This window comes from Sceloporus occidentalis, unplaced genomic scaffold (genome assembly GCF_023333645.1).
Source record: "Sceloporus occidentalis isolate IW3139 unplaced genomic scaffold, rSceOcc1.0.p SCAF_119, whole genome shotgun sequence".
Lineage (NCBI taxonomy): Eukaryota > Metazoa > Chordata > Lepidosauria > Squamata > Phrynosomatidae > Sceloporus > Sceloporus occidentalis.
This window is the reverse complement of record NW_028317099.1, coordinates 2,086,832-2,113,980: the sequence shown is the minus strand read 5'-3', so window position 1 is coordinate 2,113,980 and position 27,149 is coordinate 2,086,832. Positions and strand designations below refer to the sequence as shown.

General features: G+C 44.0%; 1 protein-coding gene across 1 annotated transcript in view; it reads right to left on the bottom strand.

The window, feature by feature from the left end:
* Positions 1–406: 406 nt before the first annotated feature.
* The window catches only part of LOC149282329 (methionine--tRNA ligase, mitochondrial-like), a 56,237-nt gene continuing 29,494 nt past the window's right edge, over positions 407–27,149 (bottom strand). The window contains exon 3 of the mRNA XM_089498379.1: positions 407–1,552. Coding sequence (XP_089354505.1) covers positions 407–1,552 — 1,146 coding nt within the window. The remainder of the gene's footprint in view (positions 1,553–27,149) is intronic.

Sequence of the window (27,149 nt, the reverse complement as noted above, 5' to 3'; positions counted from 1 at the left end):
TTATATCCCAGGTTTTTTATGGTTGAGTTATAACATAACTTTTGCTTTAATAGAAGTGTTTTGCAACATAATATGTATATTATTGCCATAGTGTGGAAAATTATCCAGGACACAGGTTTCACCAATAAATATTAGAGACAGCTATGTTTTACATGAAATGAAAATTTATGCATTAGTGACAAGTTTGTAAGCTTGCGAGCAGGGCTCTCTTCACATAATGTATCGGTTTGTCTTAGTCTGTCAGTTCTCATCGTCATACCCCTTGAATATATGTATTGTATTAAGTGCTGCGTAAATTGTTGGCGCTATATAAATAAAAGATCATTCTAATAATAAAGTTAATGACTTTTATGACACCTTAAAATAAACTTAACAGTTATTAATATGTGAAACAAAGACTTTTCTGTTATCCTGACTTTCCAATTATAATTGGTTCTTTGTTGTATTTCTTTTCCAGTCTAGGAAATAGTACCCCACAATCAGGCCCAAGAGGGTGACCCTGAAAGCAACAGTTCTCTCCCCGTGCAGATGCCAGAAAGCTACCTCCTTTGAGTGTCCTGTTAACAGGTGGAACACCAAGGCGTTCCAGGAGAGCTTTAGAGAGACCAGGAACAGCAGGCTGTAGAAGGGTAGCGTAAAGCCTTAGTGCCTCAAGTGTTATATAAAGTACAGAGTCACCCCATTCAGACTCTTCTTTTATTCCTCTGCACAGCTTCCAAGGAGCCTGACTCTGGAAAAAAGCATTAGTCTGACGTACTCTGGCATATATTGCCTCCAAGGCCTTGTTTACGTGAAATGTCTTCACCCGTTGCTCCACTTCTGATGGAAGCTCCTGCAGTGACCTCAGTAAATCATTTAACTGGCCATGAGCAGACAACGGAATACTGTTTGGGTAGTATTTTGGAAAGTGCTGCATGGGATTTATAGCATGTGCTGTACATCGGTTCAGTAGTCCCCCCAGAGCATCTGCAAGTTCGGCATTCAACAGTGCATGGACAGCATGATGATTAAAATCACAATCCCGTTCCGGGGCACCATTGCGCAGCAAGTAATAGCGTAGGCCATCTCTTGTGTAGCGTCTCATGCATTCAATTGGGTCCACAACATTCTGTAGGCTTTTGGACATCTTAACCCCTTTACAGGTCCAGTGTGAATGTACAAATAATGTCCGTGGTGGGGGCAGGCCTGCAGCAAGCAAGAATGCTGGCCAGTATATAGCATGAAAGCGGAGTATATCCTTTCCCAAGATGTGGGTGGATGGGCCCCAAGGTGCCAAATGTGGGTCAGGATATCCTGCAGCAGTCAGGTAATTGACCAGAGCATCTAACCAGACATAGATGACATGTGATGGATCAGAAGGCACAGGGATACCCCATGATAGACGGCTACGGTGGCGAGAGACAGACAGGTCTGGAAGATCATCCTCTAACCAGTGGTGTACCACACGGAGGAATTTGGTAGGGCGTATAGGATCGGACTGCAGCCAACGCAACAGCAAAGGACGTAGGGAAGACAAGCGAAACATATAATTCTCCTCGCTCATCCAATGCACCTAAAGGATAAAACAGAATAAAATAATTACTGCTTCTAAAGGTTCAAGTAAAATGATAAAAACACAATGGGGTGAAACCCCCCCCTGAATGTTCACCTTTTTAGGTATACTCCGAAGAATTCCGTCACATCAAAGGGTATATTATGCCTTAGATCTGACCTTATTGTGTTTTTACCCAATCTTGGTTAAAATTACTTTTTCGTGTTTAATGTATCCATGTATCAACTACAGAAACAAAAAGGTAAGGAGGCCCTGCTTAAACAAAACGTGCAAACTGAATGTTCCTTGTTTTTTTGTGTTTTTACTTTCAAGTACCTGTGAAACAAAGGTTTTGGGAAGTATATCTTTGATACAATTTTATTTATTGATTTGTTTTGTTTTTTTGTTTTGCCCCCCCCCCACAACCTTTTCTTTGAACGCTGTCACTAATTACCTTTGTTATTTCACATTACTTTTGGGGTAACTGTGGAGTTTTATCCTCAGTGATTCAGCAGCGCTTATTACGTTTGTTCAGCGCTTCACCTAAAGTCACTTATTAGTAGAATGTGCAGGGGAATATTACACAGAAGGTAAACCTGCCATAAGTATATACATAAGTATAGCCTAAGTATAAACACTAGATGAATAAATAAATAATATTGCCAGACATAAGTACAGTTATATTGAAGTTATATTGAAGTATAACACACACACACACACACACCCCACTTCCCTCAGGGGCTTACCTGTGGTCCAGGTTGGAAGAGCCCTTTGTAAACCATTTTGAACTGGTACAAGGAGACTCCTGTAATTATGCCAGAGGCTTTTTGAGACCGGATGTGCGGGGTTAATTTAAGATCTCAGTCAGGGGTGACACCTAGGCGGTTTTTCGTATAAAAATTGCTATAAAGCTATATATTGCTATAAAGTTGATAAAAACAATATATTGGGTCTTGATTTAGGAGAAACCAGATCACAATTAAAAGGAAATCCCATATCTTACTTAATTACAGGGCCAGGGCCGGCCCAAGGCAAAATGCCGCCTGGGGCGAATTTTAAAATGCCGCACCCCCCCTTATCTACCCTTCCTCTCCCTCCGTCCCTGCCGACCCCCCCCAATATCTACCCTTCCTCTCCCTCCCTATTATCTACCCTTAACCCCCCCCCCCTTGTACTTACCTTTCAGCAGTCCTGCGGCGAGTCTCCCTGTTCGGTCTCGGTGCCGGCTTCAGGGGCATGAATATGCCTCTCCATGACTCCATCCGTCCGTCTATCACCTCAATTTTTTTTTTTTTTATATATTTTTTTTAAATACTTACTTTTTCTTCTTCCACTGACGTGCTCTTCTCCCTCGAGATCTTCTCCTTGTCACGCGGTGACTGGCAACTGCTCTGCGTGAGCCCGCCCCCTTGAGCGTCACGGCGCATCTTCAAGGGGGTGGAACAAAGAGCCGAACCGATCGGCATGCAGGCAAGCTTTTCAATAAGTAAACGGCGGCGGTTTTACACCTGTGTTAAAACCGGCGGCGGTAGCCGCATCGGATGACAAAAAAGCGGCAATTGCCCCAGTCTGCTCCATTATAGGGCCGGCCCTGTACAGGGCTCCTCTTAAATGGCCCATTCCCTCCAGCCCCTCACCCCCACAAACACCTCCACACTGCTGCTGTTTGTAAGGATTACCAGAGAAATCCAGCAACATGTGTTCAGTTACACCTCCATCTTAAAGAAATACCCCACACGTCTTTTGGCTTTGCATAGCAGAGAGAAAACTATTTCTTTATTTAAGAAGATTGTCAGATGAGCAGAGCAGAGGCGTATCTACTGAAAATAGCGCCTATGGCAAGCACTGAAATTGCGCCCCTGCCCAAATAAAAACCCATTTACTAGCCCCTGCTGCCTATATATACTAATATATATATTAGTCCCTGCTGCCGATAGCGGGTATAGATCAACACGCAAACCCAGATCAATTGAAATTCACTTGTGATCTCAGCACTGAAGGTATATATCAAATAAACAGAATCAGACATACAAGTCCTGTATTTGCAGGTATTCAATAATAATATATGAAACGTAGCATCGCAGGTATAGATCAACTGAATAAGACATATTAACCCTGTATTTGCAGGTACACATAAATAATGTATGGAAACATAGCATAGCAGATATGGATCTACAGCATAACACAAAAACCCAGCTTTGCAGGTAAAGATCAATTGGAATTCACATAAAAACACGGCATTAAAGGTATATTTAAAACCCCCTAAATTACAGGCATATATCACAGGTTGCACACCGCAAAGCCAGCCCTGGCGTCCACACTGCCGACATAGAACCTGGCCAGCACCCAGATTACACACATAAGATTTGCCATCTTTGTCCCCAAATAGCCCACCACAAGTCAACTTTGTCCCCAAACAGTCCGGCCAGTGCCATCTTTGTCCCATATACACCCTGCCTGTGCCATCTCGGTCCCCAAGGCTCAAACCTCCTGCTAGTGCCATCTTTGCCCTTCCACAATTATACATCTATGATACACAAACACTTTTACAGTCACTCACTAATTCACACTTTAATTCAGAGAACTCATCCACACATTAACTCATGCTCTCCCTCATTCAGACAATTCATCCACACATTAACTCATGCTCTCTCTCATTCACTCAATGCATCCACACATTAATGCACACTCTTTACTTATATCTACCCCCCTCCCTCATCACTTTTTAACCCCCTCCCTCCCTCACCACTTTTTAACCCACCCCCTCCCTCCCCACTTTTTAACCCACCCCCTCCCTCCCCACTTTTTAACCCCCCTCCCTCCTTCCCTCCCTCCCCACTTTTTAACCCCCCTCCCTCCCTCCCTCACCACTTTTTAACCCCCCTCCCTCACCACTTTTTAACCCCCCTCCCTCCCTCACCACTTTTTAACCCCCCTCCCTCATCACTTTTTAACCCCCCTCCCTTATCACTTTTTAACCCCCTCACTCCCTCCCTCCCTCACCCACCACTTTTTAACCCCCCTCCCTCACTCACCCACCACTTTTTAACCCCCCCCTCTCACCTTGAAGTCCAGCGACGGGAGCACGATGTTGCCGTCTTCCTGCACCGCTCGCTGGTGCCCGCTGCTGAGCGCCGTAATATGACGTCATATTTCAACGCCCAGCAGTTTAGCAGCGGGCACCAGCGAGGGGCTTTTAAACACTGATGCGGAGGAGATAGAGGGGCGCCTAGCAACCGCTCGGCGCCCCTCTATCTCCTCCGCATCAGTGTTTAAAAGCCACTCGCTGGTGCCGGCATTTCATGCAGAGCGCCGCAATATGCCGGCATATTGCGGCGCTCTGCATGAAATGCCGGCACCGGGATGGGGGTAGAGGGCTCGTGGAGGAGAATGAGGGGCGCCGAGCGGTTGCTAGGCGCCCCTCTCTCTCCTCCGCATCAAAAAAAAAATAAAAAATGCCGGTGAGCGGCATTTAAAAGCCGCTCACCGGCGCCCCCCTTGGGATGGCGCCCATGGCACGTGCCATGTCTGCCATACCCTATATACGCCTCTGGAGCAGAGACAGGGAAGGATTGTACACTAAGATTTGTGGTTAACAGCACAGCAAGCAATTTCCTATTCCAATAATGCTCCTTTTCTTCACCCAATCCGACAAAAGCAGACAAATAACAAAGGGGACAGTAATTTAACATAATCATCCTAATCTGTCATTTTTTTTCCTGTCCACATCTGTCAGATTAAAGCTTCTCATATTTATAAACACCCCTTGTCATTTACAGCGACAAAAGAATGTCTCTAAAATATAAAAATAAAAACATTATGGACTTTAGTTTAACAATAAAAAATATCAATATAAAAAAAAGGAGGCACATAAAAGATACCCATGGTGGGTGTCTTATGTGCCTCCTTAATCAAGAATTAAGAAAGCACCACCTCTCACAAATGTCCAAAACCAACAAAAGTAGAATCTTCGGCTGCCAGGGAGCAGAGCATAGTTATAAGATATCACTGCATACCATACTGCCATGGTGGTACTTTTACATATTTATAAAAATATAGATGCTGTAAAAAGCCTGAAAATAGAGAACGCTACCTTGCTGTGTGGGAACTACTATTCTGAGAACTTTAGATTAAAAAACAAGCACAAACGTTTTAGAATAGTTTTTATACCGTATTTGCCCGAATATATATAGTCTGGGTTTAGCACAAGAATGCGCAATTCCTATCGTCCGTCACCCGGGGCATGCAGTTCAGGGCAGGCAGCAGGGTTAGGATACAGATCCCCCGCAGCACTGCAGGGGACCTGCATCCAACTCGCCGATACACTCAGACAGCCTCCCCTGCCAGCACCGTCACCGGGGGGGGGGGGGAATGTAGTGCCGGCACGGGAGATTGGTAAAGCACATCGCGCAGACATTCACCGGCTGCAGCGATGTGAGCATAAACAACCTCCGCTGCCGGCACGTCTGCTCGATGCGCTTTAACAATTTCCCTTGACACACGGGAGTCTGCAGAGGTAAGTCTAGGGGGGGCACATTTTGGGGGCAGAGTGGCAGCATATTTTGGGGGGAGGGCACAGAGTGGGAGTATATCTTGGGGGAGGGGACAGAGCAGAAGCATATCTCGGGGGAGGGGACAGAGCAGAAGCATATCTCGGGGGAGGGGACAGAGTGGCAGCATATGTATTACAAATTTTTCTTTAAAAAAGCACCTAACTTTTATGGTGCGGCCTATAATCGAGCCAATACAATAAATAAGGTTGCAATATTTGTTAATGTATATGACACCACCATTTTTTATATTTTTGTACCCTTCGTGACCAAGGCTGTTTTTAACTCCCCCCCCCCCAGCGCTGCAGGGGACCAGGACCCTCCTCTCTGGACGTCTGCCCTATGAGCACAGACAACCCCCGCTGCTGCCGGCACTTCTGCCGGGGCTTCTATGACAGAGCGCCGGCATCACATGACCTTGCTGTGCTCGTTCATAGAAGCCCCGGCGGAAGTGCTGGCAGCAGCAGCGGAGGATGTCTGCACGCATCCAGAGGAGGCAGAGTGTCAAATAGGGGGTATAAGGCATATCTGGGGGGCAGATGTGTGTAACTGGGGCGCAGGTTGGCAAAGAAAATAAAAACAAAAATGCATTTTTCTCAAAGTTTTTATTAAATAGTTTGCATGTGAATTCATATTTACTAGTAAAACTTTTTTCTTATAGGGTAGTCTTATATTGATGCTCAGATTATTATTCAGATTGGGGGGGGGTCATTTTATAATCGAGTATTTGAATGTTTCTATCATATCCCCCTGTCACGTCTTTCTTCCAGACTATATATGTTAAGATCCTTTGACCTTTCCTGGTAAATTTTATCCAGTAATCCACCCTAATATTTTTATTAGTGATATTGCAGAAGGTCTTGATGGTAAGGTATGTCTTTTTGCTGAGAACACAAAAATGTGCAAAAGGGTTGATTTTCCTGGAGGGATAAGCCAAATGGCAAATGACTTGGGTAAACGGGAAAAATGGTCAGAGCTCTCGCAACTGGGATTTACTGTGGATAAATGTAAAGTAATGCACCTGGGGCACAAAAACCCAAGGGCAGAGTATAGAATATTTGATATTGCCCTAACCTTAACATGTGAGTAAAAGGATGTAGGAGTAATTATTTCAGAGGATTTAAAGGTAGCTAGACAATGCAATAGAGCAGCAATGCTTGGTTGTATAGGGAAAGGTATTAGCAGTAAAAATAGGGAAGTGCTTATGCCGTTGTACAGAGCACTGGTGAGACCTCACTTGGAGTATTGTGTACAGTACAGACCGTATCTCCAGAAGGATATTGATACGTTGGAGAATGTTCAGAGAAGGGCTACTAAAACAGTTCATGGATTACTGGATATAAAAAAAAAAATATTACCAGGAAAGGTTAAAGGAGCTTAACATACAGGGGAGGGCTGGCAGCCTACAGCCTAGGGGGCAAGTCTAGTTAAGTGAAGTGGCCCATTGCGCCATCGAATCAGCCCACCATCCATGCCAATCTTTTCCTGATTTTTGATGTAAGGTGATGGGATTGGGAGTTCATCAGTACACTAAAAAAATAAGTCATCATACATGTGATGTCTGAAGCCACAATTTAGTGCCACTTATCCTTTTTAATAAAATATGGAGATTGAAATGGAGTAAATAACACAAAACCTTTTCCTCTCACTGATTTCCTGGCCTAAAACGTTTTGTCCTCTGAAGTGACTACAAATTCAGGAGGCATTTTATCTGTGGATAACTAAGAATTAAATTTATTCCAGGAAACAGATGACCAAACATACACACCAGGACAGGCTCTGCCACACCGACCCCCAAACACACACACACACACCAGGACAGGCTCTGCCACGCTGATAGCCAGACACACCGACAGCCAGACACATCAGGACAGACTCTGCCACACCGACACACACACCAGGACAGGCTCTGCCACACAGACACCCCCATCAGTACTGGTTAATCTACACAAAGAAAAAAAAAATGCTTTCCACACTGGTTTGGTTTTTGTTTCTCCCCTTGTGTATTGATGCCCTAGCCAGGCCGTCCCCCTTTTGTTTTAATGCATTCCCACCAAACCCTTGTGAATTGCCCCATGTGCATTTGTGCCCCCAGCCAGCCCCCTTTGTGGATTTATGCCCCAACAACCTTGTGTATTGATTTATGTGATGCCCCCCCAGCCAGCCCCCCCTTATGTATTGATGCCCCCTTTTGTACTGGTTAATGTACCCATGTGTATTGCCCTTAGCCACCCACCCCCCTTTGTGTTTTAATATATGTGATGCCCCAACAGCGTCTTCAAAGGGGCAGGATGAAGAGCCTCAATGTGGCAATGGGCAGAATCGTGCAGGCACCCAGGCCGCTTAATGATTTTATGAATGATAATGATTTAACAATGAACCGTAACTCAAGACCGAGTCAAGGGAAGTCTAACAGTCAGATTCACAATTCCATTAAAGACATCTGTCCCCTATAGCTGTCAGCTGAACTGTAACCTTGCAAGCGGTAGCCTGTGTCTCAGCTAGAACCCACAGTGTGAGCCATACAAATGGAGAAATGAATAAAGCACAGTGGTTGTCAGTCAAATCGTCAGCATATGAGAGCAAAACCATTCCGTATTCGCAAAAAAAACCCCACAAATTAATTTGTTGTTTTAAGTGTCTTTGTTCATGGTTTCCAAATAAAAAATAAAAAATAAAAAATAAAAAAAAAATCCCCGTCTTTCTTTATCCTATAAGACTAGAGTCCACTCCAGGAACATGATTCTGGTAATTGTATTTCTCCAGTACTTAAAATGGCCTTTACTGCTATCAGAATTAAATGATCTAGTAAATTAATGTCTGTTCCTCTAATACCCAGTGCATCATATACCCCCAGCATAAAGGTCTACATCGCACCAAGTCTCCCATTATTGGGCCTACTATCTCCCAGAAGGCCAAGACCTTGAGACAGGTGAGTAAGCAATACTCTAGGCCAAGTTGCATTTTGAGCAGAGACTCACTTTTTGGGGAGGCTAAAAGTTGTTTAGTTGAAATGTACGCCCTATTAAGAAGCTTGAAAATAGTGTAATGAAACCAAGAAGCTTGCTGGTTCTTTAATCTACATGTATATGCTTGTAGCAAAGATTGGGAGATGTCTTGAGAAAGGTCGTACCATCTCAAAAGGCTCTTTGTACATGTAGAATAGTGTTGGGTTGGTGTTGTGTTGGGTGTATATCGTGTAAGGTTTGGTGTAAATAGAGTTTAGCTTGCATTTATGGCCAGATATGAGGAGGTAGTGAGTATTTCTCCCTAAGGACTGGAAAAGGGTAGTGTAATGTCAATTCATGAATTGGCATTTGGTATGCAATATAATGTGTTTTGTGTATGTTGTTATAGTCATTATTGTGGGCTTTGATCAGGAAACCTCTGGTTTGTCTTACACCAGGCTTAGGTCATAAAATGTACTTAGACCATAAGGATCACCAGAGCTGAATGTGGGGGGTCGTAAAGTATATTGGGACATGTCCTCTGAATAACCCAAAAGTCAGAGCATAACCACATAAAATGAAATATTGAGAACATGTGTATGTATTGTGAGAGGGTCCAATATGAATGTATATTTGGATTGCCCAGGTTGTATCGTTTTGTTGGGTACCAAACATGCCCAGCTGGTTTATTTCTCCCCTGAGAGATGAGAATGGCTACTTTCCAAACCTAGTGTGTTTGGTGTCTAAAGATTCACAAAGATATGAGGAATATGATCATAAAAAAATTAAAATGGTATATTGTAAATTGCTAGTTTTTGGAAGACTACTGCATTCTCAGATAGAAGTCTGCACTGGGCTCTTGACAGGTATGATGGAGTGGGCCAAACCCCTCTGGCCCACCGAGGGGGGCTGGTCATTTAGGATTCTATATATAAACCAGGGTTCAATATATAAAGATTTTAGATCTTGAGAGTTTTTCTTTTAACAACTGCACGGAGAACCTTTACCATCTGAATCACCCACAAGGATTATATATATTGGTAATTATATATAAGGATTTCTTTTACATATAGTTACATAGTTCATAAGGTTGAAAAAAGACCCAAGTCCATCAAGTTCAACCCTTCTATCTAACCTTCCTATTCTTGATCCAAAAGAAGGATCAAGGATGTTTTCTCCTATTTGATTTTATAGACTGTTTTGTAACTTGTACTCTGTATGCCATTTATTTCTGTATGTTTGTACACAGCACTCTGAAGTCTTTTGTCAGATTAAATGTTTAATTAATCAGCTCTTGTCTTTGCTCTCTAATCAATATGAACTCACTCTTCTGCGGAATACATTACCAAAGGGTTAATATATATATATATATATATATATATATATATATATATATATATATATATATATATATATATATATAATTAGTAAAGTAAGGTTGTTATACTATAATTCTAATATGTTGGGATAACCTAAGATGCCCGGATATAAAGTCTTGGTGATGGCAGCAAATTGTGTATTAGGGGTATAGTGTAGGAGGGATTGCTGGGGTTAATTTAGTGGTTGCTGGGACTAGCAACAGGTAACCAGGGATCTGGTGTCATTAACCTTTTCACTTCCACACTCTCCTCACTGTCTCAGCCAGGCCAATGCTCATGACAGGTAGCACTCCCCAAGGTCGGGTTAAAAAACAAAAAATTTCGGCTAACAATGAAATTCTCTTGAAATCTATAATTTCTTGTTAAGGCAAAAGTTCATCTACAGACACCAGACAAGCCAGAAGGTTTGGTTTTTCCCTCAGAAATCTCATGGTGCTGGATTCTGGGTAGGTGTATGCAAATAAGGTCAACAATGATCACCTTTTGCCTCTATATCCACTTTATACATGGAACCCTTGAAAATAATTGCCCACTGTCTGTAGATGAGTGTTTAATAATGCTTACCTTAATTTTAAGTGGAAGGGTTTTCCCATCACTTTTACCCACCATAACTTTTATTGGTATTTTTCGTGCTTCCCCAAACCTCAAGTATTAAGCCAGTATCACAACCTCATGCTGACGAGTCCCATTAAGGACAAAGCAGCCGTCCATGAGTGGTGATCTGGCTACTGCACCTCTTACCCGATTTTTATCTAAAGACTGTCTTGTATAGCGGGCAATTACTTTCAAGGGTTAAAGTATAAAGTGGATATAGAGGCAAAAGGTGATCATTGTTGACCTTATTTGCATGTGCCTACCCAGAATCCCTTGGGGTTGTGGCAGCACCATGAGATTTCTGAGGGAAAAAACAAGCCTTCTGGCTTGTCTGGTGTCTGTAGATGAGTGTTTAACAGTGCTTCTACCACCCTTAATTTTAAGCGGAAGGGGTTTCCATTAGAGGACTGCATTGGGAGACGGGTCCCACGGAAAGTTGCAGGCGGTCTTGCTGGGGTTGCGGGCGGTCAGGCACTGTACCTGCGGGTCCCGCTAATCCCGCGCAGTCCCGGAAGGCTGCGTTCTTGCTGCTCCCTTAGTGTCTCCTCTCTTGCTCCTCCCAGGAAGTGACGTCACATCATGTGACTCCGCCTTGTTCCTGGGCGGAGCAAGAGGAGAGATGCTGTGAGGGAGCAACTCGAGGGCAGCCTTGCGGGAAAACTGCAGTTCAGGTAAGGAGGTGGGCTTAATTGGCCACAAATGTGGCGGGAGCGGGCGGGATTGGCCACAAATGTAGAGGGAGCGGGCGGGAGTGGAACACCCACATTGCAGGTCAAAAAATCAGCGGGATTAAAAAAAGCAGTCCCACGCAGGGCTCTAGTTTCCATCACCTTTACCCATCATAACTTTTGTTATTGGTATTTGTTAAGGCAAAAAAAGTGAAATGTTATAGTTACCATACTTGGGCTTATGGGCGCTATGCCAAGCTTTGATTATTGCCATAAGTAGTGGGTTGGTACGACAAGTGACTGGGATCTCTCCTATAGATAGCATATAAAGGTCCTATTCTGGAGCAAAATTTTGGTCCCTCTGCCAACCCTTGTAGACATTGGACTGCGAAATCCAGTCTTTAGCATACTGAAGTAGGCAAGTCAATGTTATATAGTTTGATAGTAGGGAGGTTTAGACTGCCGTTCGATTTTTCTATGCCAACTCTGGGTTTCCCCCCTCTCCAGATAAAGCGAGAAAGGGAATTATTGATTCTCCTCAGATCATAAGTGGACAGTATCATTGGTAACATACTCAGACTATACATGATACGAGGGAATATAATCATCTTGATGAGACTGATCCTCCCAATAAAGTTAAGTGGAAGGCTGGAATAGGCCCTCAAATCTGTCAAGGACTTCACGATAATAGGGTGTATATTCAGTTCGTATAGCTTACCCAGATCTGAAGGGAACATCACCCCCAAGTATCTAATAGAGTACTGAGCCCAGCGAAAAGGCCATGTTTTCAGACTCTCAGGAATCCTCTTGATAGCCACAGCGACTCTGTCTTGTCTAAATTTATTTTAAGACCCGACACTCTCTTGAATTGTGTTGCGTAAGACATAAACAAGGGGATAACGGATATTAGGGGTACCTATAAAGAGCAACATGTCATCCGCAAATGCGGTTACTCTCATTTCCTGATACCCTACCTATATACCCTTATGGGTGGGCGAGTCCAACAGAAGGCGTAGGAATGGATCCAATGCTATGTTGAAAAGTAACGGAGATAGGGGCAGCTCTGTCTGGTACCCTTTCCAAGTTCAAATAGAGAAGAATTTAAATTATTAGTTTCGAATATGTCTAAAATCTGGGCCTTACTAACCTATTGAGATAGGGGAAATCCCCCACCCCCCCTTTCATCACTATTAAGCAGAAGCGCAGCGAGTTAAAAAAAATAATAAAAAATTGCCTTGAGAGCGATTAAGAGCGTAGACATTACAAATCATTAATAGTTTACTTTGAATATTGCATAACACTATAACGCCCCTCTGGGTATGTTATTTTAGATATGGAAAGATCAAGATGACAGTGTAACAGAACTATTTTTAACACTTGAGGGAGTAATCTGGGTCCTGGCATACTGTGCGCGATCCAAAGGGGCCTCTTGAGGACAGAAGCGGGTATATTCTCTCGGTGTGAACAAAGATTGGAAAGATTGAACCAGATGGCAACTCACAGGATTCGTATCTTCATCGCTTAAGGTGATCCATCCAAGTGCCGCATAAAGTCCAAAGCATCTTCAGGTGTATTAAATTTAGCTTCGCTTAGCAAGGTATATTAGGGGAAACTTTATCTTCCATGGCATGTAATTGAGAAGAAACAGGAGAGAAGGCTTTGCATTTGTCCGCCACTGCTGCAGAAAAGTCTTGAAATATTGTCAACCTTTGATTCTTGTATAAGAGTGAAGAAATGGTTCTGAAACCGCCTATAATCTCCTGTTTGTTTTTGTAGTTAAGAGGTTCAACCCCTTAATGACAAGACTGTTTCTTTCTCGTAGTACATTTTGGGACAATGGCTCTTAACATTATCCGGGAAAAACTGGAGAAACTGTTGATTCATAGACAGAGCCTGAAGTTCACAAATCCGTCGAGCAGAAGTAATGGCTACTAAAAAGGCCATCTTCGGCTATAATAAATAAAGAGATACCGACTGAAGAGGCTCAAAAGGAGGTAGTGCGAGTCTTCGAAGGACGAGATTCAGGTCCCACGGAACCATCCTGGTGACAGAACGAGGACGCATCCAGACGATGGCCTTGGCAAGCAGAGATATAAGCTCGAACCCCAGGACAGCACTAATGGCAGAATTATGCACCCTGATAGTAGAAGGTTGAAGTCCACTGTCGAATCCCTCCTGGAAGAAGTCCAGAATAGAGGCAGAGGAACAGGAAGACGGCAAAATTCCCTTGGAACACCACCAACCATGAAATCTCTTCCAGATCTTGATGTATCGCAGAGAGGTAACCGTCTTTCTACTCTGCAGAAGAGTCTCAGCCACAGGAAAAGAAAAACCTTGTGCTCTTAGCAGTTCACGTTCAATCTCCAGGCTGTCAGGTGGAACATGGCAGGGTTTGGGTGCAGGAATGAACCCTGACGCAGTAGGTCTCTCCAAGCTTCAGAGGGGGAGAGAGACCTAGAGTGATCAAGTCCGAATACCAGACGCCCGTCGGCCAGTCTGGTGCTATCGAGATCACGGTGGCACGGTCCTTCTTGATCTTCTGTAGGACCCTGGAGAAAAACGTAGGCGCAATGGAAATTCCACACCTGGGCGAAGGCATCTATCGCCAAGGGATGATCCTGAGGCTTGAGGGAAAAGAAGACAGGAATCTGAGCATTGTCTCTGGATGCCATCAGGTCGATCTCGGGTAAGCCCCACTGTTGGACGATGACGTCAAAGGCTGCCGGATGCAGACCCACTCGCTGCTCAGCACAGGAGTTTTGCTCAGGAAATCCGCTTGAGAATTCAAAGTCCCTCTGAGGTGGACAGCGGACAGAGTCATGAGATGGGACTCTGCCCAAAAAGAAATCCTGAGCGATACACGGAGAAGTCGAGGACTTCTTGTGCCCCCTGTCTGATTGTCGGAGCAAAGCAAAATGTCCTTGCCGGCGAGCAGATGTTCCCATTGATGGAGAGCTCTTTCTACTGCAAGTAACTCCAAACAGTTTGAGGGAAAAAAGTTTCGTAGCTGGAGACCAGAGTCCATGCATGAACAGGTTCTGATGCGTAGTGCCCCATCCCCTGATGCTGGTGTCGGTGGTGAGAAGTACCTTGGTGACAAGAGACCATCTTCTCCCCCGCAGCAAGGATGTTCCGTTGAAGCCACCAGGCGAGGGATGCTCTGACATGCGGTGGAAGACAGACAAGCCTGTCTAGAGCCAATGGGTTGTCTTCTAGTTGGTTGAGGACAAATCTTTGAAAAACTCATGTGGGCCAGAGCCCAGGGCACCGCATACCTTGCGGAGACCATCTTGCCCTGCAGAGACATGCATAACCTCAAGGAGCTTCCGTGCACAGAGCGAACCCTGCGTACTAGGAAACAAATCCCCTTGATCCTGGCAGAAGGAAGGAAAGCTTTCCCGGAGCAGGAATCCAGGTGAAGACCCAGAAACACTAGCTGTTGAGAGGGAACAGTGCAGGATTTGTCCCAGTTCAGAATCCAGCCGAGATCTTGTAACGTCGACCACCGTGGTATGGTGAGCCCGAAGAATTGGCACCGACGGATGGATAAGCCAATCATCCAGAAAAGGAATGACTGAAATTCCCTGAACTCGGACAGTTACGACAGCTAAAAGTTTTGTGAAGACTCGGGGGGCCGCCGACAGTCCGAATGGAAGGGCTTGAAACTGAAAATGCTGGACAGCTGAACCCTGAGTCTATCATTAGGCGAGAACCTCCCGGCCTCTTGGGGACCAGAAAAAACTATAAAAGTCCCTGGCCCAGGTCTGGCCAAGGGACAGGAACCAGGACTCTGAGGTCCGTCAACTGCTGAATGGTAGATAACAGGACCAACCGCCTTGCCTGGAGGAAGGTGGGAGACCATAAAACGGTCTGAAGGTTTGGTCCGAAATTGAAGCCGATAGCCGTGCGAGACAATGGCTCTCACCCAAGGGTCTCGGGCGAGTGAAAACCAACTGTCCCTGAAAACTTGGAGCCTTCCTCCCACCGGAACGTAGGCGGTGGCGTCATGCAGAGTTCTTGGGGTCTTGAAACGCTTTGGGGAAGGCGAATCTGTCAAATCTCCCCCTTCCTCAAGGGAATCTGCCTCGGAAGCTCTGGTCTCTGGACAAGGGGTTGAATCTAGAACTATGGCCTCTAGATTGTCCCGGGAAGAAGGGCCGAAAGGACTGCCGTCTTTTCGAAGGAGGCTTTCGCTGGGGCAACCAATGCTTTTCCTCTGTGGTCTTCTCCAAAAGGGACTCCAGCTCTTCCCTGAATCAAGTCTTACCCTTAAAAAGGGATATTAAGAAGCCTGTTCTTAGAGGCATTATCCGCCACCCAGGCCTTAAGCCACAAGGCCCTTCTAGCTGCAACAGAAAGCTAGAAGCTCTGGCTGTCATTCTGATGTTTTCAATGGAGGCATCACAGAGAAAATCCACGGCCAATTTCACGGCAGCAACATTCTTGAGGATAGTCTTCCTGGAGGTCTTGGAAGCAATATCCTCTTCGATCTGGGAGAGCCAAATCTTGACTCTTGTTCTGGAAACCGAGGCAAAAGCAATTCCCGGTTTAAGGACAGCAGCAGAAACATAGAAAGTGACGGCAGGTAAGGACCAGTAGGCCCATCCAGTCTGCCCAGCCTCTGAGTATTTTCCTTTAGTACCTGCCCTTATCCTATATCTAGCTTGGCCTTATGCCTATCCCATGCTTGCTTAAATGCCCCTACTGTATTAACATCTACCACTTCTGCTGGAAGGCTATTCCATGCGTCCACTACCCTTTCCGTAAAGTATATTTTCTGATGTTACCATTAAACCTTTGCCCCTCTAGCTTATGGCTATGTCCTCTTGTTGTGGTAGTATTTCTCCTTTTAAATATACTATCTTCCTTTACCTTGTTGATTCCCTTTAAGTAATTAAATGTTTCTATCATATCCCCCTTGTCACGTCTTTCTTCCAGGCTATATAGGTTAACCTGTCCTGGTAAGGTTTATCTTGTAATCCATAAACCATTTTAGTAGCCCTTCTCTGAACTTTCTCCAATATATCTAGTACTGTACACAATACTCCAAGTGAGGTCTCACCAGCGATCTGTACAACGGCATGAGCACTTCCCTCTTTCTACTGCTAATACCACTTGCTATACAACCAAGCATTCTGCTAGCATTACCTGCTGCTCTACTGCATTGTCTGCCTACCTTTAAATCCTCAAAAATAATTACCCCTAAATCCCTTTCCTCACATGTTGAGGTTAGGACAGTATCAAATATTCTATACTCTGTCCGTGGGTTTTTATGCCCCAGGTGCATTACTTTGCATTTATCCACATTAAATGCCAATTGCCACAGCTGATCATTTTTCCAGTTTACCTAGATCGTTTGCCATTTGGCTTCTTCCTCCAGGAACATCATCCCTGTTGCAAATTTTTGTGTCGTCAGCAAATAAACATACCTTTCCATCAAGACCATCTGCAATATCACTAATAAAATATTAAAGAGAATGGGTCCAAGTATAGATCCCTGAGGTATCCCTCTGTTGTCTGTCACTCAGCCACTCCTTAACTCATTCAACAACATTGGGATCTAAACCCAGAGATTGAAGTTTATTTATAAGTCTTCTATGAGGGACAGTGTCAAAGGCCTTACTGAAATCTAGATACGCAATGTGTACTGCACCACCTTGATCAATTACTTTACCCAATCCAAAAAATCAATAAGATTCGTTTGGCATGATCTTCCTGAGGAAAAGCCATGTTGTTTTTGATCTTGAAACCCATGTGACTTTAGATGTTCAACACTCCTTTCCTTTAACATTGTTTCCATTAATTTCCCCACTACAGATGTAAGACTAATTGGCCTGTAGTTGTCCGACTCCTCCCTACTGCCTTTTTTGTGAATGGGTGCAACATTTGCTACTTTCCAATCCCCTGGGATGACTCCCGTTACCAATGATTAGTTTTTCGGTTTTGCTAGTACAGCCCCAAGCTCTTTTAATAACTTGGGGTGTATCCCATCAGGCCCCATCGACTTATTTGTCTTTACCTTAGACAACTGAAGTACAACCTCTGCCTCGATAAACTCACATATTTCAAATGATTCAGTCTTTTTTTCCCAACTGAGGTCCCATTCCCTTATTTCCATCTGTAAAAACGGAACAGAAATGGGACTTCCGGTCGGCGGCCATACCTGGAGGCAGCATATTGACAGGGCTCCCCCACGCTTATTACAATCCGGGGTGCATCACCCTTATCGAGCGCCATCGCCGCTCCCTGAGAGTACCGGGAGGCGGCGGACACTCTCCGCGATCTGACCAACGCTTTGGTGCTGAGAGGAAACGGCGGGGGGCTGCCGGCCGGGAGACCGGCGGTTGAGGCCTACCTTGCCGACCACGTGACCAGCTTTCTGCCATACCGAGACCTCGTTTCGGCGAGGTTGATCGGCTATCATCCCCTGAGCTCACCGGTACAGCTTCAGACGGTGGAGGAAGTGCCGTCCATCGCTCTTTATAAGTTTACCCGGAGCGCCGCGTGGCCGCCACCCGCTACAAGACCCTGGGCTCATCATCACACCATTCAGGCCTGTATACCACCACAGCATATATATGTCCACAGTGACTGACCACTGTATAAGAAAACGGCTTTTACCTATATATTGATGGGCTATCAGCCATAAATTCATTATACGTATTTTTCAAGTTGTTTTACTGGGCCCAGTCTGCCTAACGGCTCCATTGTTTTGATATATAACACATTGCATGAGGCTCATATCAGTTTTCATTCTACAAATTTTGTGCTTTATCACCGTTATCTTTAAGTGCCAAACTCAAAAATTCAAATTAACCCTTTACACGTCGACGGCTTATTGAATTCAGCAACGATTTAGGCGTTTTGGCCCTAAAATATAAGATCTCTGCTCTGAGCCGTTACTATATGATATATATTTGAATTTTACTACACAAATCTCTCTAGCACCTGCGCTGAATACCTGCTATATATTGGAGCCTTACTTCCACGACAAAGCGTGGCTCAGTATTTGTTTTACTTTCCACGTTTTTACATATCATTTCAAACCTGATTTACTTACTGACAGCACCGTGAGCAACAGCGCATCGTGCATGACGCTTTCCAACTTTCACCTTGCAACTACAATACTTCATTGGCAATATTCTTACCTAGCAAATTCTAGTGTCTCCACTGACTCTTTTTGTGTCATAGTGTCCTCACCCATTGAAGTACCTATTCTTTTCTTCAAATAATCACTACACTGTTCAAGAAAACCAGACAAGGAGAGGTGACAAAGCTAACGGCGACCACGTAAAGATGGATACATTTCTCAACTCTTCGGGTAAAACACCCGGCAAATCCTCTCAAAAAAGCGTTTAACTAAACTGCAGTCATCCCAACCGACAAGTGAAGACTCGCAGTCTCTTTCTCCAAGGCTGCCTTCTTTGAGGACCCAGAGGACAGCGCTACCCCTCCTCAGGCTCTGGCACTGGTGAAGGCAGTTTCTGCTGTCATGATGCCGATGCTGGACCAGCGTTTCCAAGACCTCAAAGAACCTTTACTCACTATACGGCAAGAAGTAACAGATCACACTAGTAGACTCACCACGTTAGAACAGCGACAAAGTGACAGCGAAGACCTCATTGCCAAAATGGAAACTGACCTATCTACTCAGGCCCAACAGATTAAAACACTCACTGACAAATTGGATTATCTTGAAAACAGAAGTAGAAGAAACAATTTGAGATTTGTGGGTATCCCAGAATCTGTCAAGCCGTCCTCTCTACTCGCGACGCTTCAGAGCTGGCTTCCGAAAGTGCTGCAGCTGACTCTAGACAACGGCTTACCCCTTCAAATTGAACGTGCCCATCGTTTGGGCCCTGAGAGACCACCAAACAATAGCCGTCCGAGACCTGTCATTATTAAGCAGCTGAATTTTGTCGACAAAACAAAGCTTACCGTAAAGTTCCTGATCTCCGATTTGAATCCTACAAAATAATAATTTTCCAGGATTACTCGGCTATGGTGGCGGCCAGGCGGCGCGAACTCGCTCCAATATGCAAGCGGCTGATCGAGGGTCAAATAAAATTCACCATGCTTTACCCGGCGAGACTTCGCTTCACAATCCACGATACGACCTGGGTCTGCGACTCACCCCAAGAGGCGGCGCTACACCTGGATGCGATGACGTCTTCACCTACTCCATCTGCTTCACACAACTCTCCATGAACTCTGGACTGTTCGTTCCATATCCACACGTATACACGTCTTGTCTGCGGTACTCCGAAGACCCGACGATGATGGCGCTCCTTACGGTTTTAAGGTTTCATTTGTTTAATTTTTGTACTGCTCCTGCGTGGTGTGTGCGGGTATACCCGCTTTTTCTTTATTTCTCCTGTTTTTGGTTTGCCCACAATACCTCACTTCCTGTGTGAGCTGGGACACACAGGGATGCATATTGTTCCATTATCTTTTCAACAACTAAGTGACCTCTTTCTACCCCCATTTCTAGATATCAATGACTGCACCATCTGATCAGACTCACACACAATGCCCCTTAAAATTGGTATCCTGGAACGTGGCGGGACTTAATACCCCTGTCAAAAGGAAAAAGGTTCTAACAGTGTTACGAAGGTACAAACCCCATATAGTGTTTCTCCAGGAAACGCATTGGAAAGTAGGTTCCCAATCGACATTAAAGGATTACTGGATCGAAGCCTGCTACTCTGCCCCTTATAAAACAAAATCTCGGGGAGTGGCAATCTTAATTAGTAAATCCTTACCTTATGACATCCATAATACAATTATTGATCCCAATGGCAGATACATACTCTTGGATCTCACCATACATCGCCAGAGGTTTAATATTATTAATTTATATGCTCCTAACTACCCGAATCATTCATTTTATGTACACCTCTATGAAATGCTTATTAACCTCTCTTTCTCCTCCAACTTCCTCATAGGCGGTGACTTCAACACAGTCCTAGATAACAATTTGGACAGGACGGGACGGACTTTACGCTCGTTGACCCCTTTGGAAGGTATTCACCTATTCACCAACTCATTACACCTAGTGGACCCATGGCGTGTCACACACCCTACACATAAAGAATACACTCATGCTTCTAGAGTACACCACTCTTTCTCTAGGATCGACATGTTTCTTACATCATCGTCGCTTTTACCGTTTATATCTAACACTCGCATAGATACAATAGTAGTCTCGGATCACACACCCATTCGTCTTACGGTCCAACTACCCAGCATGCAAAGGTCACATAGACATTGGACATTCCCTGCTCACTATACCTGTAGAGATGGTTTTACCACCATGTTACAAACATCTTGGGCAAATTACCAAGATGACAATTTGGAACACATTGATAATCATATGCTCTTCTGGGAAGCCTCTAAAGCAGTAATAAGGGGTAACATTATATCTTATGAGGCAAATCAACGTAAACGCTGGTATCAGAGGTATGATTCCTTACTTGCAGAAGTGCAACGCACTTTTCTTGACTACTCTGTCCATAAAGATGACTCTCACAAAATCAAATACACGGAATGTAAGCAGCTCTTAGACGCTTTGTTATTAGAGAAAGCCCAAACTCAAATAGACTACACAAAAAACAAATTTTTCCGATGGGGCAACAGAGCTGGTAAATTATTGGCCAATATGGCGAAATCCCGCAAACCAAAACATATTATTCATAAAATCGTTACGGACGCAGGACATAGCGTTTTTCAACCTAAAGATATTAATCATGCATTCTCAACTTTTTTTTTTACACACCTATATACCCCAGCACAAGATAACAGAGTCAGGCATACAATTATTACAGAAGGCAAAACTGACAAAACTTACCAATGAACAAAGGGACAACTTAAATGCTATCATAACAGAGGAGGAGGTTAAACACACCATTCACTCTCTGCCCAACGGTCGTGCTCCTGGCCCAGACGGCTTTTCCGCTGAATACTATAAGATACTCTCACAACATTATATAATGATATTTTTCAAAATAATTGCCCACTACAGTCTTTGACACGTTACACTACTATACTGATACCTAAACCACACAAAGACCCTACAAATGTTCAATCATACCGATCCATCTCACTTCTCAACCAAGACTTGAAAATTCTCACTAAATTAATTGCCTCCAGACTGCAATCCTTCCTCCCAAAATTATTAATACACCACCAATTGGGTTTCATAAAAGGTCGTAATTCAGTCAGGGGTATCCGTACAGCCCTGGCAGCTGTAATAACATCCAACTCTGACCCTGATCGCCATCCTCGAGCCTTATTAAGTTTAGACGCAGAAAAGGCTTTCGATACTGTAGCTTGGCCTCACCTCTACAGGATCTTAAAAAACCGTTTCTTTGGACAAAACTTTTTAAACTTTATACGCAATTTATACACGTGTCCAGAAACGGTTATCATCACAAACGGGATGGGGTCTGAGTCTATTCGCTTGGGCCGAGGGGTTAGACAGGGATGTCCTCTTTCTCCTCTCCTCTTTAATTTGGCTTTGGATCCCCTACTCCGTATTCTCATTTCATCCACTGATTTTCGAGGTATTTTTTTTGGTTCACTGGAACACAAACTGACGGCTTTTGCTGATGACATCCTCTTATACATCTCTGACCCCAAAACGTCCATCCCACACATTCTCTCTTTACTTCACACATGGGGGGAGGTGATAGGTTTTAAAATTAATGTCAACAAATCGGAGGCGCTTTATTTGGGCCCTTCTGTTTTGCCTCCGGATACCCCTAGTTTTGGCTTTCATTGGGCGACGACCTCAATTAAATATCTAGGCATTGCTTTACCTAAACACCCACGTCTACTCGACAGATTAAACATTTCTAGAATCATTAAGGAGGTTACGAATGAACTGAAATTATGGCACGCGTTACACTTGACACTGACGGGTAGGATTAATCTCATTAAAATGATTAGCTTTCCTAAACTTCTTTACACCATACAATCCTTACCCCTTTTACTCAAATCCACTGATCTCAAATTTTTGGATAAACAATTTAACCTCTTCCTCTGGAAGGGAAAGAAGCCCAGGATTGGCTTATATAACCTTAAACACACACCACAGTCCTTGGGTTTTAATTTCCCGGATATTAAGCAATATAACATAACTGCTCTTTCACGACACGCAATTGATTGGTTGTCACTGTCCCACAACTTTACAGACACCTCTCTTGAGAGTCAATTATGCACCCCGCATATGTTATCTGTCTTATTACACACGCCATACCTTTTATTACCGGAAAATGTGAGGGAAAATCCTTTATTATACTCCACGATTAGAGCTTGGAAATCTCTTCGTACTCTCCTCAAACTCAATTGGCAATACACTTCTCACTTACCGCTTGTTCACAACCCAGCCTTCCAGGAGGGCCGCTCCTCACTTCCATTCACCATGTGGCACGCCATGGGTCTCACATCAATTTCTCATCTCCTTGATGAGTCTAACCAACGCGTTCTTACACTAAGTCAATGTCGAGACAAATTTCCTGACCTACAGATTCCTTGGTTTGCATACCTGCAGCTTCAAAGTTATGTTGGTTCGGTCACTACTCATTTCACCCGCCATGACTGGCACAACCTTCTTGACAGACACATTTACGAACACAGAGGACATACACCTTCCATCAGTTTTTTATATAAGTTTATTCGATCTACATGTGACTCGACTGACAAGATTGGTGGACTGGACAGATGGACAAAATACATACCGACTGTTACCAGAGATGACATATGTAAATCTACCGTTACTGCCTCCTCTGTTCTGCCAGTGGCGACGTATAAGGAAATGGCTTATAAAATAACTCATGATGTATATTTCTCTCCTGAGCGTCTCCACAAACTGGGTTTGCGGCCAACCTCTTATTGTCCTAAATGCAATGCTGAAAACGCACACTCCTTTCACTGCTTCTGGCAATGCCCTTTAATTCAAATTTTCTGGTCCCAAGTACATACTTTTGTTTTGAACCACAAGATTGTATCGTTTCCGCTATCTCCTGAGGTGGCGATGTTTGGTATGGTTGGTCCTACTGGTCGTTCTTCTAAAAAAACTCACACATTGTTACTGCTGTGGCCCGTAAATGTATACTTCACCACTGGATCCTACCTCAACCACCCACTCTCACTCTTTTCCAAGACAAATTGTTTTACCTATTTCGGATGGATTGGGTAGAAGCCACGCTGACAAAAGAAAAATCCACCAGTAAGTTTTTTGACACTTGGGGCACATTCATTTCCATATTGAAAACAGACACACAATTGTTGATTCAATCCGCTTTTCAACATGCCTCGTGGTACAGTCTCCAACTTTTTCAAGGCAGAACTCCAATTGTACCTGCATAGGTTCTGTCGCTGTGCACAACATGGTGTTTATTAATGGGCAATCCCCCCCCCTTTTTTTTTTTTACCACCACGCAGGATGAGCAGAGGGTTTATTTGTTCTTGTTTGTTATGTTCTGTTTCATTTCAGACTACATTTCTACACGTTCACGTTTATGGATACATAGTGTCATATTTACCTCACGACGAGAACCTCTGTACCTACCTATATGGCTGACACACACATTACCATCTCACCTCCTCTTTGTGGACCTCTACTTGATACCATGTCATTCTCCTCAAATGATGAGGACTACTCATGCTTTTCGTTCTCTTTGCTACATATCCTCAACTTATACATATTCTTACTTCTATTTATTATACGACATTCTTGTTGTGTTGGCTCTGTACCCCTTCACATGTACTGTGTGACTGTTTGTCATTTGAAATTTACCATGGATCTGACACTGCATTTTATTTTTTGTGACCCCCCCTTCTTTCTTTCTGTATCCTTATCGTGACGAACCAAAGAAAACATAAAAAAAACAAAAAAAAACAAAAAAAAAAAACTTTAAATAAAGTTTGGAAAAAAAAAAAACGGAACAGAAATATTCATTGAGGCAGTCAGCTAAACCTTTATCCTCTTCTACATACATTCCTTTTGTTTTTGGTCTAACTTATCCTTGTTTAACTTTCCTTTTCTCATTTATATATCTAAAAAATGTTTTATCTCCATTTTTTACTGAGAGGGCAATTCGCTCTTCTGCATGTGATTTGGCAGATCTTATAAACTTTCTTTGCCTCTTTCTGCCTAATTTTCTAGATCTGTCTATCTTCCTCACTTTGGGTATTTTTGTATCTACTAAAGGGTAACTTCTTGTCTTTTACGATTTTGGCCACTTCTGCAGAGTACCACAGCGGAGCCGCAGAGAGCGAATACCGCCGCCAACGACGGAGCTGCAGCCGTGAATACCGCAGCGAACAAGGGAGCCGCAAACACGAACACTGCCGCTGCGCTGTCAAGGTAGGAAAAATGTGCTGGGCGGTGCGGCACCAGCCATCCGACTAAAGGTGCATGGGTATCCCCCAGGAAGGGGGCTTAGCCTGGGAAACAAACAGCTCAACCTAGAGCCGGGGGGGGGGAATAATTAACAGGAGACAAGTCCTCCCTACCTGATGTAGGGCAGGAAAAAACACTGGGGTTAGTAGGAGGGGAGGGGCTTTTAAAGTTTTGAGTCCTACCCCATCTCAGGTATGGAGGAGGAGTCTATCCTGAGTGTCACCCGGGATGGCAGGGAAAAATCTTTTACTCATCTGCAAAAACGAATTAAAAAACAGGAATTCTCTTTTTCGTTAATATAGTGGCAGTACACATGGGTGTTGCTCTTCCTTAGGGACAAGGATCTGAAATACAAAGAGTTAAAACCCTCCCCCTTCCCTAACTCCTCCTCTTCCTTACCCATAAGACCACACCGGACCAAACACAGCCAGTAAGTACCAAGAATACAAACATGCTTGAAAAATATCTTTAATGGTAGACAACATGAGGGAGGGAAACATGTACTGCCACTATATTAAGGAAAAAGAGAATTTACGGTGAGTAAAATTCCTGTTTTTCCTGGCATATAGTGGCAGTACACATGGGATAGCAGTGGTGCGATCTGTAGAAATGTCTAGAGCTCTTTGGACATCCCAATGTGCCATTGTCTCCTCTGGAAATACCTGATCCTGATGGAAAAATGGTGACCATAGCAGCTGAAGACAGAGCTAGTAGTTACCCAGTTGCCCTGCTGAAGTAAGAGTCACCAACAATTTCATCTTCAGTGACAAAGACTTCTTCCAGTGGTTCGAAGGGTACAGAATAGAGAGCTAGTAAAATCAAGGTCAAAAAACCCAGGAAGGAAAAATGAGACTGTCTGGAGGTTGCCGAATAGTTGCCGCTTAAAGAAATGCCTGATCAGAACATACAAGGCCAAATCCGAAAAGAGAAAAATACTGAGGGCTGATACTAGCCCTTTTGAGGTTGACACATTAAGACCTGCTAAGAATCTGTCTTGCAAAAAACCACGAGGATGGAACAAGTAGAAATAAAAAACCCTGCATAACCAGGAGAGGAATTTCCTCCAAACCTGAAACCTCCGAATAAGGAGGACCTCAGCATTGTCATAGGAAAGTCCATTACCTCTAAGGATAACCCTTGCCAAAGCTAGGCCATCAAAATGACCATCTGAAGGAATTCTGTTCTCCACCAGCTGGGACGAAAATGGCAGCTCCCAAACTCGAGGCCATATTGTTTAGCTCTGAGAACTAAGTCTGTATTGGCCAATATGGGATAGATGTTAAGACCCTGGCCTAGTCCGTTCGAATCTTGAGGAGGACATGTGGTATCATAATGTACAACACCAGAGGGTTGACCCATGAATACAGAAAGGCTAAAACCCAGAAGATTGCTGTTGTCTCTGATTGCCACAATGTTGAAACCTGGAAGACCAAACTAGAACCAGGATGGAGAGGATTCTTTTGTCTAGGGAATAAATCCGATCCGCTGATGTACTCCGCAATACAATTGTCCCTTCCCCTGAAACGCGTGGCTGACAAATCTTGTAGTTTTGTTGAGCCCATTCCATGACTTCTTCCGAAAAGGCCTGAAGTTTTGGAATCCGGGTGCCGCCCTGTCTGTTGATATATGATATTGTGGTAACGTAGTCTGATTGGATTCTTACAGCCTTACCTTTTAGCCAAGGACTGAACTACTTGAGGGCCAGAAAAATAAATTAAAAAACGCTTAAAGATCTTGATAATTTGAGGACTGGGTAAGATTGTTAGTGAGCGCTTGCCCTGCCTGAAGAGGTAACCAAAATGAGCTCCCCAGCCTGTTTAAGGCATCTGTGGTCAGAGTGATCCACAGATGTTGATGAAAGCAAAGACCCATGCTGAGACGATCTGTCCTCTTCCACCAGTTTAATTGGGCTTGGACACTGAAGTCGATGTCCAGATCTTCTTATTTCTGGGACAAATGCCCAAGGATGTCCCATTGATGTGGCCTTATATGTGCTGTGGCAAGGTAACAGAGTCTGTTTATATCAGTGGCAAGTTGGGCGCTCTATATTCCTAGCATGAGGAGCTGGAAGTCA